Raw genomic sequence first — 17,046 nt, forward strand, 5'->3', positions numbered from 1 at the left:
CACTGGGGTGAGGGGCTCCTCAGGACCATCAGCAGCCCCATTCCTTCCTCCCTTCCCAGGAGAAGGGTTCTGGCAGGGTTCTGGCCACACCCCAACCCTTGGTGGCTGCCAGGCCTGGATGGCATTTCCCAGAGCTCAGCACATTCCTGCCTTCCCTGGCGGCTGAGAGTGGGCAGGGGGCATTTTGGAGAGAAGGGGGGAGGCCCCTAGAATTCTGGGATCCTGCCAACTTGTGCCGGGTCCCCATGCCCTCAGGGAAGTAGGCCCCAAGCTCTCGGTGTGGCGGGGAGGGGTACAGGTCCACAGAGGGGCCAGGGCGCTGGTGTGAGGGGCAAGGTTGACAACTGAGGGGAAGGCCTGGTGGCCGTGCCTGGCCAGACAATGGGACAGAAGCTGCTGACATGCATTTTGGGGGTAATCCCCAGTTTCATCCCAGCCCTGGCCCCAGGCCTGGGCTCAGAGAGCCCGGAGCATCGGAGCCAGCGGCCGGGTGGGTGCAAGGGGCATGTGGGGGTACTTGTGCTCTCTGTGCCGCCCCCCGGGGTCTGGTGAGTCAGGGCAGGCTGGGGCCGGGGGCTGAGGGATCAGGGTGAGGCCTGGGGGCCTTGGTTTGGGAGTTGGGCAGGTCGGGGTTCAAATCCTGGGGCTACCAATAACTTGCTATGGGTGACTTTGGGTTTCACTTACCCTCTCTGAGCCTCCTTGTCTGTTTTATGAAGGGGACAGAAGAGAGTTGCAGGGTCTCTGGGCCTAATGTGTTCCCCGTGTACCCTGTATTCTGGGAGCAGAGCTCTGGGTGCCCAGCACATTCTTTAGCACATGATGGGTGTCCCCCCAGCACAGAAACTCCATTAAACAGAGAAGTGGGGCTCCCCTGTGCCCAGGCCAAAAGCCCCTCCCCCAACAAGTCTAGCCGGCCCCCTAATTTGTGTGACTAATAATGCAAAATTCTTATAAGGAGCACTCACTCTGTGCCAGGCACTTTTTCAAGTTTTTAGCCTCTTTTAACGCATCTCATCTTCACAACAACCCCATGAGGTGGGCGCTTTTTATCACCCCTGTTTTAGAGACAAGGAAAAGGGGGCCCAGAAAGATGCCGTGGCACAGCCAGGAGGTGACTAGACGGGGATCTGAACCCAAACTGACCGGGAGAAGGAGTAGAAGGAGTTTATTTTAGGGGCCCCTGGAACCAGTGGGGCCATGCCCGGGTCTGGAACCAGGAAATAATGCCTGTCGGGTGATCAGCCTCCGAGTGGCGGGAGCAACGTCCAAGTCCCTGGAACAAGGCTCCTGGTGAAGGTCTCAGCCCAGTCCGGGGCGCGCAGCCTGTCTGAGCCGTCTTATGGCTCCCCACCCCCTTGCCTGTGGATGTAGCTGGGCGGGGGGGAGGGGGGGGCAGGGATGTTTGTTTCCCCACCACCCACTCCCTGGTGACATCATGCCTCAGGAGCCAATGGCTGGGGTCTCTCCCTCCTCCCCCTCCCCATTCCTTTTCCCCCCCAGCCTGGGGCTGAGGCTGAGCAGACGGACTGGGAGCTCTCGAGGTGTCTGGAGGCTTGGGGGTAAGAGATCAGCCTGTCTAACCCGATCCTTGGCCAGGCTGAGAAGCCAAGGGAATGAGACCCAGGGTCCTGGGAGGTGCTGGCAGGTGCTGGCAGATACTGGGAGGGTACCTGGGCTCAGGAGGCAGTGTGGTGTAGGAGTTAAAGGCACAGACTTTGGAGCCAGACCCTGGGTTCGAATCTCAATGTTCCCCTCTTTCTGGCTATGCAGTCTTGGGCAAGATGCTGCACCCTTTGTACCTCTGCTTTTCCATCTGTGAAATGGGCTGATGGAGAGTAGACGAATTGCTGCTTACAAAGAGCTGGGCAGGATGCCTGGGGTGGAGCAGGCTTTTTGGTGCTCGGAATAGGGCGCTGGGGAGGCGGCACTGATCCCGTTGGTAGGAGGCAGGTGCCTGAGCTGGGTTTTGTCCCTCACCCAGAGTTCCCCTTGGCTAAGAGAGAAAGTGGGGCCACTGGTTAGCAAAACCTGGATACGAGACACTTGAGATGGACAGCGTACCCTCCAACTGCTGTCAGAGACTAGTGTATATTACCTGAGCACTTATTCTATACCAGGAATATCCTAAGCACCTGCTGTTATTTTGTGAATCCTCAAAGCCACTCTTAGTGGCTCCATCTCACAGATGAGGAAACTGAGGCCCTGGGACGTGAAATACTTTGCCCAAGTATTCAAACCTGAGAAATGTTAGAGCAGGGACTAACTGAGGGAGCTGGGAGGCCCCTGCCAGCACGCCTCCCCCTCTGCCTCACAGATGGTCTAGGGGCCAGGATGAGTCCGGTCAATTCCTCACTCCCACTGCTGAGGGCACCAGATCACTGGCAGTTAGGGAAGCTGAGGCTCTGGGTAGGCAGAGCTCCTAAATGGGGTTGGCACCAGCCATGGGGAGAAGAGGGTACAGAGGGGCAAATCTAGGGGTTTCCTCAGCAGGCCCAGCTCAGCTGAAGGGCCCAGGGCCCAAATGACAGGCACTCACCCCAGCCGCTCTGAAGGGCATTGGCGGCATCGTAAATGGGAATCTAAGTGGCACCTTCCTCCGGGAGGTATTGTGAGGATTTAATGAGCCACGGTAGGGAAGGATCTTTGCACATAGTAAGTGCTCAAGAAATGGGGACTCCGAGAATTCTGGAAGCTCAGGAATGTACCAGGGGAGTGCCAAAGGAACCACTCAAGAATGGCTCTTGGCACCTGGGAGGCCCTGCCTGGACTTGATTCACCGGGGGAACCCCATTAGATCTTCCCCTAACACAGTCAGGGACCCCCAGGAACCTCCCCCTCCCCTCCCCTGCCTAATGGGATGGGTAGGGCTGGGAACAGAGAGTGCCCAGGGTGGACGGGGTTTCCTTCCGAAGCCACCCCCACCCCATGCCAGGACCTGGGTATGTGGCTCAGGAAGGGCACAGTTAGGCTAAATATAACCTGGGTTGGGCGGCTGTCCCAGGCAGGGATGAGGAAGGAGGGCACTCTCTCTTGCTCCCGCCCCAGCTAAGCTTCCTGTGCCAGCCTCTGGGTGTGACCCTCGCTGCCCTGGCCTGAAACCGGGAGCTTGCGGTCCAGGAGAGCCTCCCCTCCATCTCTACCACCTCCTACACGTACCAGGCTCTCCCACCTCCAGCTCAGGATGCTATGTTGTGTCAGGGACTCAGTTTTGCAGACCCGAGTTGTCTGTTACCGTCATATCCCGTCACTGTGATATCTTAACCCTAATTTTCTCGTAAGTAAAATGGGGGTACTGAGGCCACATCTGTAAAGTGCCTGCCCAGCCCAGAGTTGGCACCAAAGAGGTCCTTCTAAAAATGCCCGTTTCGGGGCACCCTCAATCCCCATGCCCTCCCCAGTTGTTTTGCTGCTTGGGCTCCTCCAGTGCTCAGAGCCATCAATACGAGTTCAGTTACAGAGTTGGGGGTCAAGGGCAGGGTCTTGGCTGTGTGACCCCAGACAGGTCACTTCCCCACGCTGAGCCTCAGTTTCCAACTCTAAAACAGCCACCACATTCAGGGTGATTTTGAGACTTATGGGTGCCAGGCCTGGGTCCAGTTCAGAGGAAATGCCACAGATGTGGGAGCTGAGGGCTCAGAGGGGAGCCTGGGGAAGGCCATGGAGACCAGGACTCCTAGGAGCACCAGAGAGGAGCCCTCTGCTACTGTGGGGTGCCTGCCAGTGGAGTGGGTACAGCTGGAGCATTGAGGGGTCCCTGTGTCCTCTATCTTGGCCAGTGGTGGGCTATGAAGAGCCATTGTGCGGCTGGGGGTGGGTGGGCAGGGGCGGAATGTGACTGGGCCCAGCAGATGGGCCATTGTTTGAGGGAATGTGCCGCGTGAGGCCTGACCTTTCCCTGTAGAGTGGGGGTTGGCGGGTTGGCATGCCAGGTGGGGGCTGGGAGGACAAGGCCAGCGTTGGCATGAGGAGGGGTAGAGAGACAGTATCCACTCCCCAGAAAGGTCTGTTGGGGAGTCTGCATGGGAATCCCAGTTCTGCCTCCTTCTCACTGTGCTGTGTGACCTTATGCAAGGTCCTTGGCCTCTCTGAGAGGCTAGGGTTTTCTGCAGTGAGGAGCACAGGGCTGATGAAGAGTAACCACTCCAACACCCATTAGTTATTATCATCCGTATAAGAGTCTGGAACTCTCAGATAAGTTCAAGTCCTGGCTTAGCCATTTGTGACCATCCTTGCATGGCTTCCCTTCTCCCAGCCTCAGGTGTCTTTTCCGTTAATGGGCTCGATTGTCTTGACCTCACAAGAGTGTTCTGAGGTTTATGTGCAATGACCCCTGTGGGACATCTGACGCAAGATCGGGACCATGGGAAGTTCTTAGTAACAATGATAGTGCGTGCTTCTGAAGCCCCTCCATGTACCTGGAATTTTATATTTGCTAGCGTATTTGACAAAGTAGGTGCTCTCCTTCTCCCCCATTTTCTAGACGAGGAAGCTGAGGCACAGAGAGATGAAGTGATTTGCCCACAGGGAGTACGTGGGAGTGGTTAGGATGGGTTTATACTGAATGTGGCTCTCTCGCTCAGCCCCGGTGTTTGGTGGAGTGGCTCTGCTGTCGGACAGTCCTAGGAGTCAGCTCTGGCTTTACTGTTTGCTGTAAAAAGGTCTTCTAAGCCTCAGTCTCCCTGCCTGCGCTACGGGGATAGAATATTGACAGCACGCAGGAAGGGGCAGACACGTAGGAAGCAATTGGTGGGGTCAGCTGATGGTAATGCTCACCTTCTTCTTCTTAGAGCCCCGGACCCAGGAGGCCCAAGGAGCTGGAGGTGATCCTGAGGTGAGCATTGGCCGGTGCCACATGCCCCTCCCTGTCCCTCCCTGGCCTGCTTGGAGCCTCATGCCCTGGTCTCTTCCTGGCAGGCAGCAAGACCCCAGAGGAAGGGCGCGAGCCCCGCAGACGACTGCGCAGTACCCCAGGCTGGGCTCCTGTTAGGAGGGGGTGCCTGTGCTCAGGCAGCGGTGAGAGGGCAGGGGTGGGGGGCCCTGCTCCCCTTCTGATACCAATCTTGACCTCTCCCTCCATGCCCAGCCTCCTTCTCTCATCCCTTCCCGGCCTCAAGCCTCCACCCCTGCCCCCCACAGGCTCAGAGGCAGCTGCTCCATGCAGAACTGAAGCTGGTCCTGCAGCAGAAGGGAGAGAGGAAGCAGGAGCCTGGGGCCCAGGTGACTCCCAGCAGCGCCATGGAGGCCAGGAGCCGGAGTGCTGAGGTGAGTTCCAAGGGGGACTTATGGGGCCTGGTGGCGGGGCTGCACAGGCTAAGGCAGCTGGAAGACGGACACTTCCTGATTTCTCTGTGCCTCAGTCTCCCCATCTGTGAAATAGAAATAGCAACGGTGCCTATTTTATAGGTCGCTGTGAGGGGAAAAAATTAACATATGTAAAGCACTTAGCACTGTGCCTGGGAGAGACTGAGAGTCAGAGGAGCTCATTCATCTGGAGATCATGGAGTTACAGTAATAACGGGCTAAAGACAAGTAGGCAGGATAGTAGAGGGGTTGTTAAATGCATGAGCTTTGAGCCCATGGGCTTAAGTCCCAACCTTACCAGTGTAGCTCTAAACAGGTGACCTGACCATTCAAGCCCTCCTTCCCCATTGGTGAAATGGGACAATGGTCCCCACCTCTAAGGGTGTTGAGGACTCACTCTTGAGCCATGTGCACAGGGCCTGGCATCCAGGAAGCCTACCTGAATGTTAGCTGTGGTCACTGTTAAGGAGATAGAGGACTGGTACCAACTGCTTCCAGGGGATGCTAGGCACAGAGCGGGTCCGCTTTTACAGGAGCCAAGCTGAAGCTGAGGGGTGGCCGGCAGGGAGTTAAGGGCAGGGCCACTGCCTCCAGGCCAGCCTATGGGCTCTGAGGTCACAGACCTGGGGTTCAGGCCCAGCAGCTTAACTTGCCGTGCGGCATTAGGCGAATCACTTTGCTTCTCTTTACTTGGTGTCCTCCTTTGAGTCTGTCCAAGCTGTGGGAGGCTGAAATGAGATGCTGGGCATAGAATGCTTAGCCCAGGCCCTCAGGGTGGTGGTGATGGGCATGCCATTCCCTGCTGCCGTTACAACATGTTCCTCCCAGCTCTCTAGTCCCGGGACCACTGCTGGGCCCAGACTTGCTTTCCCCTCTCCAAGCCCTATGCTCAACCCCAGACTATACCAGCCTTGATGCCCTGCCCATTAGAGGATCCTCTCAGATCCCTGTGGCTTCAGGCCTCAGCTCACAGAGACTCCTTCCGGTACACCCGGAAGGGAGTAGGGAAATGGGCCCAGAGAGGGCAAAGTTCTCGCCTAGAGACACACAGCAGATTGAGTTCTAAGATGGTTGTGGAACTGAGGTGAGAGTCACTGCCTTTTCTAAGCCGGGAAGTGAATCCCGGAGTGCGTCGCTGGGCCGGGGCCAGGGCAGCACCATTTAGAGTGAATACCAGGAATGCCACGTCTGCTAGTCCACCACTCATTACCCACGCACCCCCCCCCATCACTTGATTCCCTCTCCCAAAGGCGTTATGCAGGTCTTGGGGTCACAGAGTCCACAAAAGGGAACACTCTCACATACATTCATTCAAGCCTCCAAGAGCCCAGTCCCACCCTCACCCCTCCGTCCTGCACCACTTAAGACGTCCAGCCCTTTCCCCAGAATCCCCTTCTCACACCACCCCTTGTTCTGCTCTTATTAAACCCCCTTCCCATACCTCAATCCCATCCTTAGACTATGGGTCGCCGCCTTACTTCCAAGTATGACTCTCTAGCCACACCCCTCGCAGATTTTTGGCCCCTCCTCTGTGACTGTCCGCGCATGCAGTCTGACTAGGCGCCAAACCCCTAGTCCCGCCCCGAATTGGCCCCGCCCCCCGAGGGCACAGCCCCGCCCTATCAGGCTCGCCTCTTTACATCTCAGGTTCCCTCGGGCCTACCTACACCGTCCCTCCTCCATAACCCCGCCCCTAACCCCGCCCCTTTAGACGGCGGCCACAGGGCTCCTCCCGGCCAAAAAGTGGACGGAACCGTTGAGCCTTGCAGCGGTTCCGAGAGATCAGGCGGCCCTCGCGCTTCCTTAAAGGGAAGATGCCGGAGTGGGTGGGACCGCATGGCCGGCCTGAGTCGCGCCTAGGGGCTTGTAACTCGAGGACGCGTTTAAGAGCCGTTTTTAAGCGCGATGCCGGGCTCTGGGTGAGGTCCGGTCATAGCGCCCCATGCGATGCCTCGCCGTCCTCCGCAGGAGCTGAGGCGGGCGGAGTTGGTGGAGATCATCGTGGAGACGGAGGCGCAGACCGGGGTCAGCGGCATCAACGTAGCAGGTGGCGGCAAGGAGGGAATCTTTGTCCGCGAGCTTCGGGAGGATTCGCCCGCGGCCAGGAGCCTCAGCCTGCAGGAAGGTGGGCGGGGCGGATGCATGGGGCGGGACGTCTCTGAGGGGGCGGGGTTAGGAGTGGGCCCTTGGTCCGGGGCGTGGCTGGCGGCCAGGAGGCGGGGAGAAGGGCTTGGGGCGGGGCTTTGTGTGTAGGCCTTGCAGTGGCTCGGAGCGGGTTCTGGAGGTTCATAGTGTCGGTTTGACTCCCAGATCTGCAGTTTAGTAGCTTGTGAATTTCTGTGCCTTGGTTTTTTTCATCTCGAAAGTGGGAATGATTTTAGTACTCACCTCACAGGGCTATGACTCGGATTAAATGAGTCAGTATTTGAAAACAGCGCTAAGTGGCACATAGCACAATGTAAGCATTAGTTATTATTTTTGTTGTTGGGACTGGAGAAAAGAGGTGGAGTTAACAACTTGGAGGGGTGTGGAGGGGAGCTTAATAAGTAAGGGATGTTTTAGGTGACATGGATGAGGCTGATGTGGTATATTCATGCAACAACTATTTACTAAGTGCTTGCTATTTCCAGATATTATTCTAGGGGCTTGGGCTACTGCAGTGAACAAAACTCTCTGCACTTAAGGAGCTTACCTTCTAGTAGGGAGAGACATATTTGAGCAAAGTTTGTAAAATACATAGTAAGTTAGAAGGCAATATGTGCTATGGGTGCCAGGAGGACAGTTATTTTTTTTCTTTTCTCTTTTAGAGAGAGAGAGAGAGCACGTGAGAGAGCCAGCAGGGGAGAGGGGCAGAGGGAGGGAGAGAGAGAGAGAGAGAGAGAGAGAAAGAGAGAGAAAGAATCTTAAGCAGGCTCTGCACTCAGCGTGGACCCTGACGCGGGGCTTGATCCCAAGACCCTGGGATCATGACCTGAACCCAAATTAAGAGTTGGATGCTCAACTGACCCAGGTGCCACCCAGGTGCTGCAGGACAGTTGTCTTTTTAAATAGGGTGAGCCAGGAAGGGAGAAAAGGCCTGGTGGAGGACGGGGAGTGAGCTCTGTGGCCATCTGGAGGAGCATTCCATGCAGAGAGAATGGCCAGTGCAAACATCCCAAGGTTGGGGTGTGCCTAACTTGATGGAGGAAAAGCAAGGAAGCCAGTGTGGATGGAATAGAGTTAGAGAAGAGGAGAGTAAGAAAGGAGGCCAGAGAAGTAAGGAAAGGGCAGTTTTTAGAGGGCTATATAGACCATGGTGGGGATTTTGGCTTTTAATCTGGAAGGGTTGTGAGTGGAGGAGGAACATGAGTTGGCTGTGTTGAATAGCATGCTGTGGTAGCAGTAGGCTGAAGGCAGCAGGGTGGGGAGCAGGGAGCCCAACAAAGAAGCTATTCCGGGGCACCTACTGGCTCAGTTGGTAGAACATGCGACTCTTGATCTCAGGGTCATGAGTTTGAGCCCCACATTGGGTGCAGAGGTTTACTAAAATAAAATAAAATAAAATAAAATAAAATAAAATAAAGAGGCTACTCTGATTATCCAGGTAAAAGATGGTGATGCTCAGGACCAAAACAGTGATAATGGAGTTGAAGAGAAAGGTTTGCATTATGGATGTATTTTGAAGGAGAGGAGCCTTCAGGGCTGGATATGGGGTATGATGAAAAGAGAGGGGTCAAAGATGTGTCCAGGGATTCTTGACCTGAGGATGGAGTTGGCAGTTCCACAGATGGGGAACACTGGGGCTGGAGCTTGCTTGGGGTAAGACCACATTTGCAGTTTGGATCTGTAAAGTGAGGGGTATCTATTGGATACCAAGGTGAAGATGCGGAGGGGTAAATGGGTATATGAGTCCTGGATGGAGGGGAGAGTGCTGGGCTGGAGACATACACTTGGGAATTGTCAGCCCATTTCTGTTCTTTAAACTCCTGAATCTGGATGAGCTTCCTAAAGAGGTACGTGTAGCATGTAGATAGAGATGAGAAGAGGTCCCAAGCCTGAGCTCTGGGACAGTGTGTCTTTAAGAGATTCGGGAGATGGGAAGGTGCCATCCCAGGAGTCTGAGAAGGAACTTCCAGGGAGGTTCTAGAGGGTGTATGGCACAGGGGGGCCTGTCTCGTAGAGGGTATGTGGCACCCTGGAGGCCAAGCCAAACAAGTGGATGAAAGGGAGAGGGTCAAGTTGGGTCGAAGGTTGTGAGGTCCACTCAGATGAAGTCTGGGACTTGCCCATTGGACTTAGCTACACAGAGATATGGGACCTTGAGAGGAGCAGCTCAAGGTTCTGGAAGGGGGTGTCAGAAGTGTGACTGGAGATGTGGAAACAATGCAGCTGGATAACTCAATGCATTTGCCATTAAGGCGAACAGATATGTGGAGCAGGAGCTCCAGGAGTGAGGTCAAGACAACTTTTCTTATGGGAAAAGTAATGGTATGCTGATGAGAATAACATACAAGAGAGGGACAAAATGATGATGTGGGGAGAGAGGGGAGAATTGCTCGAGGATGTCCCTGAAAATGTGGTGGAAAGATTGACCTGGGGGAGAAATGAGGACAGGTGGAGTAAATTACCACAGGGGCAGGTGGGGGGGGGGTGGTGAGTAAGGGGGTGGGAGTTTCTAGAAGTTCTTTTCTGATTCTGTTCTCTCAGTAAAGGGAACAAAGTCGAGTGTCTAAAAGGTGAGAATGGGAGAGGGAAGTGGAAAGCAACGGGCGTGGTTTGAATGGGTGTGGATTTGCTGGGGGAGGCGGAGCTAAGGCCATGGGGCGGGGCTTCAGCTTGAGTGTCTGCACCTTAAACTGGGAAGAACTTTGCTTCCCAATTCTGGGCTGGGGGTGGGCAGGATAGGCGGGGCCAAGGTTTGGGGCTGGGCCTCGCTAGCTCCAGGGAAGTGGGTGGGACCAGGCCTGGATGGAGCCAAGCGGATGCCCAGCCCACGCCCTGCCCATCTCCCGCCTCACCTGCAGGGGACCAGCTGCTCAGCGCCAGAGTGTTCTTCGAGAACTTCAAGTACGAGGACGCACTACGCCTGCTGCAATGTGCCGAGCCTTACAAGGTCTCCTTCTGCCTGAAGCGCACTGTGCCCACCGGGGACCTGGCGCTGCGGCCTGGGACCGTGGCTGGCTACGAGATCAAGGGCCCACGGGCCAAGGTGGCCAAGCTGGTACGCGTGCTTAGCCCGGTCCCGGCTCTGGACTGCCCCAGCGATCCAGTCTCTGCGCCGTGAGCCCCACTCTTCCACACCCTGGGCCAGCCTTGCCCTCTGTCTTGTCACTAACCCAACTCTAATCCCACCTTCTGCCTCCTGTTCCCCACTCCTAAACTCCTCCCTGGGGAGGGAGACCCGCCCATCTCAGACCTTCACTCACTTTGGAGAGGAGGCAGCTCTAGGCATGCGGGGGGTCCTGAACCGAAGGGACTCCAAACCACGGAGGCCAGGTTCAAACCTGAGTGCTGCTCACTTACTGCTGAGTGACCCTGGACAAGTTTCTTTCCCTTTCTGGGCCTCAGTTTCCCCATTTCTAGAATGAAGGTATTGGGGAGAATCCTGGATGAGGACCTAGAAGTCTTGGGTCCCAGTTCCCACACTCCTGTGGACTCATTGTCAGATGCTAAATGAAAGTCTTTGCCTTAGGGGGCTAGTAATGGTGAAATGACAGGAAGGAAGTGGGGATGGTGATTTGGGGACGAGATGCTTCGTCCGACACGTCCCCAGCCTGGTGTAATACCAGATGGGGATCCCCCCGTCTACCCCGAGCCTCCCACTGTCCCACCGCCTCCCGCATCTCTCCTCTCTCCCCAGAACATCCAGAGTCTGTCCCCTGTGAAGAAGAAGAAGATGGTGGTACCCGGGGCCCTGGGGGCCCCTGCAGACCTGGCCCCTGTTGACGTCGAATTCTCCTTTCCCAAGTTCTCCCGTCTACGTCGGGGCCTCAAAGCTGAGGCTGTCAAGGGTCCTGTCCCAGCCGCCCCCACCCGCCGGCGCCTCCAGCTGCCTCGGCTGCGTGTCCGGGAAGTGGCGGAAGAGGCCCAGGCAGCCCGGCTGGCCGCCGCCGCTCCTCCCCCAAGGAAAGCCAAAGTGGAGGCTGAGATGGCAGCAGGAGCCCGTTTCACAGCCCCCCAGGTGGAGCTGGTTGGGCCCCGGCTGCCAGGCGCCGAGGTGGGTGTCCCCCAGGTCTCAGCCCCCAAGGGGCTGGGAGAGGTGGCCCTCCACCTGCCAAGCCTTGGACTAGGCGCCCCAGCCCCACCTGCTGTGGAGCCCGTGGCCCTAGGGATCCAGGTCCCCCAGGTGGAGCTGCCCGCCTTGCCCTCGCTCCCCGCGCTGCCCACGCTGCCCTGCCTGGAGACCCGGGAAGGGGCTGTGGTGGTGACAGTGCCCACCCTGGACGTGGCAGCGCCCGCCGTAGGGGTGGACCTGGCCTTGCCGGGTGCGGAGGTGGAGGCCCGAGGAGAGGCACCTGAGGTGGCCCTGAAGATGCCCCGCCTCAGTTTCCCCCGCTTTGGGGCTCGAGCAAAGGAAGTTGCTGAGGCCAAGGTGGCCAAGGCCAGCCCCGAGGCCAGGGTGAAGGGGCCCAGACTTCGAATGCCCACCTTTGGGCTTTCTCTCCTGGAGCCCCGGCCCGCTGCCGCTGAAGCTGCTGTCGAGAGCAAGCTGAAGCTGCCCACCATCAAGATGCCCTCCTTTGGCATTGGGGTCTCGGCCCCTGAGGTCAAGATGCCCAAGGGGCCGGAGGTGAAGCTGCCCAAGGCTCCTGACGTCAAGCTCCCGAAGGTGCCCGAGGCGGCCCTTCCAGCCGTGCAGCTCCCCGAGGTGGAGCTCCCCAAAGTGTCAGAGATAAAGCTCCCGAAGGTGCCAGAGATGGCCGTGCCCGAGGTGCGGCTTCCAGAGGTGCAGCTGCCGAAAGTCCCCGAGATGAAGCTCCCCGAGATGAAGCTCCCGAAGGTGTCCGAGATGGCCGTGCCGGAGGTGCGACTCCCGGAGGTGCAGCTCCCGAAAGTCCCCGAGATGAAGCTCCCGAAGGTGCCCGAGATGGCGGTGCCCGAGGTGCAGCTCCCAGAAGTACAGCTCCCGAAAGTCCCGGAGATGAAACTCCCGGAGGTGAAGCTCCCGAAGATGCCCGAGATGGCCGTGCCCGAGGTGCGACTCCCGGAGGTGCAGCTGCCCAAGGTCTCAGAGATGAAACTCCCGAAGGTGCCCGAGATGGCCGTGCCCGAGGTGCGACTCCCGGAGGTGCAGCTGCCCAAGGTCTCAGAGATGAAAGTCCCTGATGTGAAACTCCCCGAGATAAAACTCCCCAAGGTGCCGGAGATGGCCGTGCCTGATGTCCACCTGCCAGAGGTGCAGCTGCCAAAGGTGTCCGAGATGCGGCTGCCGGAAGTGCAGGTGCCGAAGGTCCCAGATGTGCATCTTCCAAAGGCACCCGAGGTGAAGCTGCCCAAGGCTCCGGAAGTGCGGCTGAAAGCCGAGCAGGCAGAGGCAGTGGAATTTGGCTTCAAGATGCCCAAGATGACCATGCCCAAGCTAGGGAGGGCAGAGTCCCCACCACGAGGCAAGCCAGGCGAGGCCAGGGCTGAGGCCCCAGGGAAGCTGGTAACGCTCCCCTGTCTGCAGCCAGAGGCGGGCGCCGAGGCTCGGGTGGTTGTCCCCTCTCTCTCCCTGCCCTCGGTGGAGCTAGACCTGCCGAGGGCCCTCAGCCTGGAGGGGCAGGTCCCAGCAGCCGAAGCGGGCAAGGTGGAACGGGCAGAGAGCCCCGGGGCAGCGGCAGGGGTCGGGGAAGTGGCCTTCCGGATGCCCTCCGTTGAAATAGTCACTCCTCAGCTGCCCACGGTGGAAGTGGAGGAAGGGCGGCTAGAGGCGATGGAGATGAAAGCCAAGCCCTCCTCCAAGTTCTCTTTGCCCAAGTTTGGACTCTCGGGGCCCAAAGTGGCCAAGGCGGAGGCTGAGGGGGCTGGGCGAGCCACCAAGCTGAAGGTGTCCAAGTTTGCCATCTCACTCCCCAAGGCCCGAGCGGGGACTGAGGCCGAGGCCAAAGGGGCAGGGGAGGCAGGCCTCCTGCCCGCCCTCGATCTGTCCATCCCGCCGCTCAGCCTGGATGCCCATCTGCCCACGGGCAAGGTGGAGGTGGCCGGGGCTGACGTCAAGCTCAAGGGGCCCAGGTTTGCCCTGCCCAAGTTTGGGGTCAAAGGCCGGGACACTGAGGTGGGAGAAGCAGTGTCAGGGGGTGCTGAGTTGGAGGGCAAGGGCTGGGGTTGGGACAGGAAGGTGAGGGCGTCCAAGCTGAAGATGCCCTCCTTTGGGCTGGCTCGAGGGAAGGAAGCCGAGATCCAGGGCGGGCGTGGCAGCCCCGGAGAAAAGCCAGAGTCCCTGGCTGGCCAGCTTAAGATCCCCGAAGTGGAGCTGGTCACCCTGGGGGCCCAGGAGGACGGGGGCGCCGAGGGGGCAGTGGCCGTCAGTGGAGTTCGGCTACCAGGCCTGCAAGTGTCCACGACCAGGCAGGCAGGTGCCGAGGGCCAGGAAGGGGGGCTGAGGATGCCCCTGGGTATCTCCCTGCCCCAGGTGGAGCTGGCCGGCCTCGGGGAGGCCAGCCTGGGTGCCACCCCCGGGCAGCAGGTCAAGGGTGCAGCCCCTTCAGCAGAGGGCACAGCAGGCTACAGGGTCCAGGTGCCTCAGGTGACCTTGTCTCTGCCTGGATCCCAGGTGGCAGGTGGTGAGCTGTTGGTAGGTGAGGGCGTCTTCAAGATGCCTGCTGTGACGGTGCCCCAGCTTGAGCTGGACGTGGGGCTGAGCCGGGAGGCACAGGCTGGGGAGGCAGCCACCGGCGAGGGTGGCTTGAGGCTGAAGATGCCCACACTGGGGGCCAGGGCCGAAGCTGGGGAAGAGGGGCCTGGAGACCAGCCCCCAGGGGCCGAGCGCACCTTCCGCCTCTCGCTGCCCGACGTGGAGCTCTCGCCACCTGCTGTGGGCAGCCACGCCGAGTACCAGGTGGCGGAGGGCGAGGGGGATGCCGGACACAAGCTCAAGGTGCGGCTGCCCCGGTTCGGCCTGGTTCGGGCCAAGGAGGGCGTGGAAGAGGGTGAAAAGACCAAGAGCCCAAAACTCAGGCTGCCCCGAGTGGGCTTCAGCCAGAGCGAGGCAGTCACTGGGGAAGGCTCCCCCAGCCCCGAGGAGGAGGAGGAGGAGGAGGGCGGCGGGGAAGGGGCCCCCGGGCGCCGAGGCAGAGTCCGAGTCCGCCTGCCCCGCGTGGGCCTGGCCACCCCTTCCAAGGCCTCTCGGGGACAGGAGGGCGACGCAGCCCCCAAGTCCCCTGGCGGGGAGAAGTCACCCAAGTTCCGCTTCCCCCGGGTGTCCCTAAGCCCCAAGACCCGGAGTGGGAGCGGGGACCGGGAGGAGGGTGGATTCCGGGTCCGGCTGCCCAGTGTAGGGTTTTCGGAGACAGGGGCTCCAGGCCCTGCCAGGATGGAGGGGGCTCAGGCTGTCATCTGAAGCCCCGGGGGCTGAGGGAGAGTTCCCTCCCATCTTCCCATCCCTGCCTCGTCCTCGTTTTGTGTGTGACATAACTAGCACTAACCCTCAGAGGGCCGGGAGGTGGGTGACTGACCGGGAGAGGGCCGGGGAGGCCTCCTGCCCGGCTCACTGGCTGGACTGCCTGTATCTTGCCAAGCCATGTGAATAAAATAATCCAGAGGTAGGCTTGTGTTCTGTTTCCTCTGTGCGTGTAGGGGGGTGGGTTGGGGAGGGACGGGGGACAGGGGAGGGTGGAGAGGGTGCAGGAAAAGAGGTCCCCAAGGAGGAAGAAAGGGGACTTGAGCCTGCCCTGCAGAGAGTCTGTGTTCGGGAGAGACACAGGCCACCCCTGGTCTGAAGAGAGTCAGGGAAGCCTTGCGGTGGGTGGGTTGGGAAGGGGCCTGCCCTAGCCATTCCGAATTCCCTAGGGCCTCTGAGCAAGACCCCTCTGCTGGGAACTCTGCCAGTTCTGGGGGAAACACTCCCACCAGACCTCCCTGGGGTCGTCCTAAGAGAGCACAACGATTGCTACCCATCTGCCCTCTGCTGGCCACCTTCACATCCACAAGAGCGCTTCCACATCCTGGCGATCCTTTCCTGTCAGGCTGGTTTGACTGCCCCGGCCACCCGGGGCCCCACCCAGGGAGGCCCCTCCCTGTCCCCTCTCCCGGCTCATGGGTTCAGAGCCTCCACCCCAGATACCCGGCTGCCTCTTGGGACTAGGTCCCAGGGTCCTCAGCTCCCATCAGGGCTGGGCCTCGGCTCCCGGGGACCCTTCCCCACTCAGGATCTAAGCTCCCACCGAGGCCTCCAGACTCTCCCTCATCGGCTGTGCCCTCCAGTTGTCACAGACCCTTGATGTATCCTAGCCCCTTCCCCTTTAAAGCTGGCCTCCCTCAGGTCCCTGCCTGGTCGTGCTTTCTCTTCATTCCCACCAAACATGGCCAGACACGGCAAGAATTTACATTCACGGTGTGCACCCTTTGCCTAGCGCCCCGGCATTTGGGGTTTCCGTCCCACCACGGCCGTCCTGTCAGGGTTCTTAGTGACCTCTCTGTGGCCACGCTGAGGGCTTCCTCTGTCCCCCTTTTCCGGACTTCTCAGTGTCCCTTCCTCCTCCCTGAACACCCTCTCCTGTCTCTTCCCCACTCCCTCTCTCTCTCTCCTCATGCCCTTTGGGCCCTCAGGACTCCTCCCAGGCCCTCATTCACCCCCATACCCTCCCCAGGTCATGTCACCCCTCCCTGTGGTCCACATGGGAATGCAGTGCACCACCCGTGGACGTCTCCCGGGCACTGGGAGCTTGGCTCTAGAACCAGACTGCTGGGGGGTGGGGGGGAGGTGGGGGTGGGCGGTAAGCCTGTATCTGGCACCCAGCTGGGTGACCGTAGGCATTTGTTCAACTTCTTTGTGTCTTGATTTTCTCTTTCATAAAATGGAGCTATTGAAACGTATGTCATTAGGATCGGCTAAGGCTTGTAAAGCACTCAAGACATGTCTATATGTTTCGGTGTCCAAGCTTCTAATCTGACACCAGCATCTTCTCCCTTAAAGTGCTCCTTATCTGAGGGACCGTGTCCCTGTCTGAGGGACCATCCCTGAGCCCTGGGCCTTGTTCTGGATGGTTCCCTCTTCCCCCCCCTCCCCCAACCCGTCAGTCCCACAGCTTGGCCTCCTGTCTCATACACCAGCCTCCTCCCCGACACCCCATCCTCTCTCACCTGGGCCCCGCTCCAGGCTCAGGGTCTCCAGTTTCGTCCCCTCCACTCTTATTCGCACAGTAGCTTTCTGATACTTCAATCTGATGCTGTCCTGCCTTGCTCACAGCCCTTCTGTGGCTCCCCAGTACCCTGTACCCAGTACCCCAGGACCCTAAATGACTCCAAACTCCTTAGCCTGTCAGTGAAGACCTTTTACCACCTGGCCCTGCTTCAGTCACACCTCTCCTACTGCAGACACCGGCAGGGGTGGGTGTTTGCTGAACACAGACACACACACACACACACACACACACACACACACACAAATCCCCCCAGCCCTTCACCTCTGTTGAGGAATGTCCCTGCCCTCCGGCCTAGAGGTCCAGGATCAGACTTCCTTCTCAGTCAACCCTTCACCTGTCCAGCCCCTCCAGGGTTCCGCCACTGGGTGGGGGAGGGGGCTCTACCTGCCACCCCACCCCCCATTCCAGCCTGGGGCTC

At 58.9% G+C, this 17,046-nt stretch overlaps 1 protein-coding gene and 1 long non-coding RNA gene across 3 annotated transcripts; one reads left to right on the plus strand and one right to left on the minus strand.

Annotated features, from left to right (window-relative positions):
* Positions 1-1,153: 1,153 nt before the first annotated feature.
* Positions 1,154-17,037, minus strand: LOC125915779 (uncharacterized). Of its 2 annotated transcripts, none has more exons than XR_007455743.1 (4): positions 16,890-17,037; positions 5,744-6,022; positions 1,803-1,996; positions 1,154-1,276 (listed from the first exon to the last, which is right to left on the minus strand). It is a non-coding gene; the product is annotated as an uncharacterized LOC125915779 (long non-coding RNA). The 2 variants fall into 2 exon arrangements; XR_007455742.1 differs by having other exon boundaries at positions 5,744-6,032.
* On the plus strand, positions 1,495-15,029 carry PRX (periaxin). The gene is made up of 7 exons (XM_049621782.1): positions 1,495-1,562; positions 4,791-4,834; positions 4,918-5,016; positions 5,140-5,265; positions 7,273-7,429; positions 10,308-10,504; positions 11,144-15,029. The coding sequence occupies exons 4-7, from the start codon at positions 5,239-5,241 to the stop codon at positions 14,822-14,824; spliced, it is 4,062 nt and encodes a 1,353-aa protein (XP_049477739.1). The 5' UTR covers positions 1,495-1,562; positions 4,791-4,834; positions 4,918-5,016; positions 5,140-5,238; the 3' UTR covers positions 14,825-15,029.
* Positions 17,038-17,046: the final 9 nt, after the last annotated feature.

Source organism: Panthera uncia, assembly GCF_023721935.1.
Source record: "Panthera uncia isolate 11264 chromosome E2 unlocalized genomic scaffold, Puncia_PCG_1.0 HiC_scaffold_19, whole genome shotgun sequence".
Classification (NCBI taxonomy): Eukaryota; Metazoa; Chordata; class Mammalia; order Carnivora; family Felidae; genus Panthera; species Panthera uncia.

Excerpts from the sequence above, each read along its gene's own strand:
- PRX (XM_049621782.1), top strand. The coding sequence starts at position 5,239 with ATGGAGGCCAGGAGCCGGAGTGCTGAG. Across the intron at positions 5,266-7,272 it reads CCAGGAGCCGGAGTGCTGAG|GAGCTGAGGCGGGCGGAGTT; the intron begins GTGAGTTCCAAG and ends CGTCCTCCGCAG. Across the intron at positions 7,430-10,307 it reads GAGCCTCAGCCTGCAGGAAG|GGGACCAGCTGCTCAGCGCC; the intron begins GTGGGCGGGGCG and ends CCTCACCTGCAG.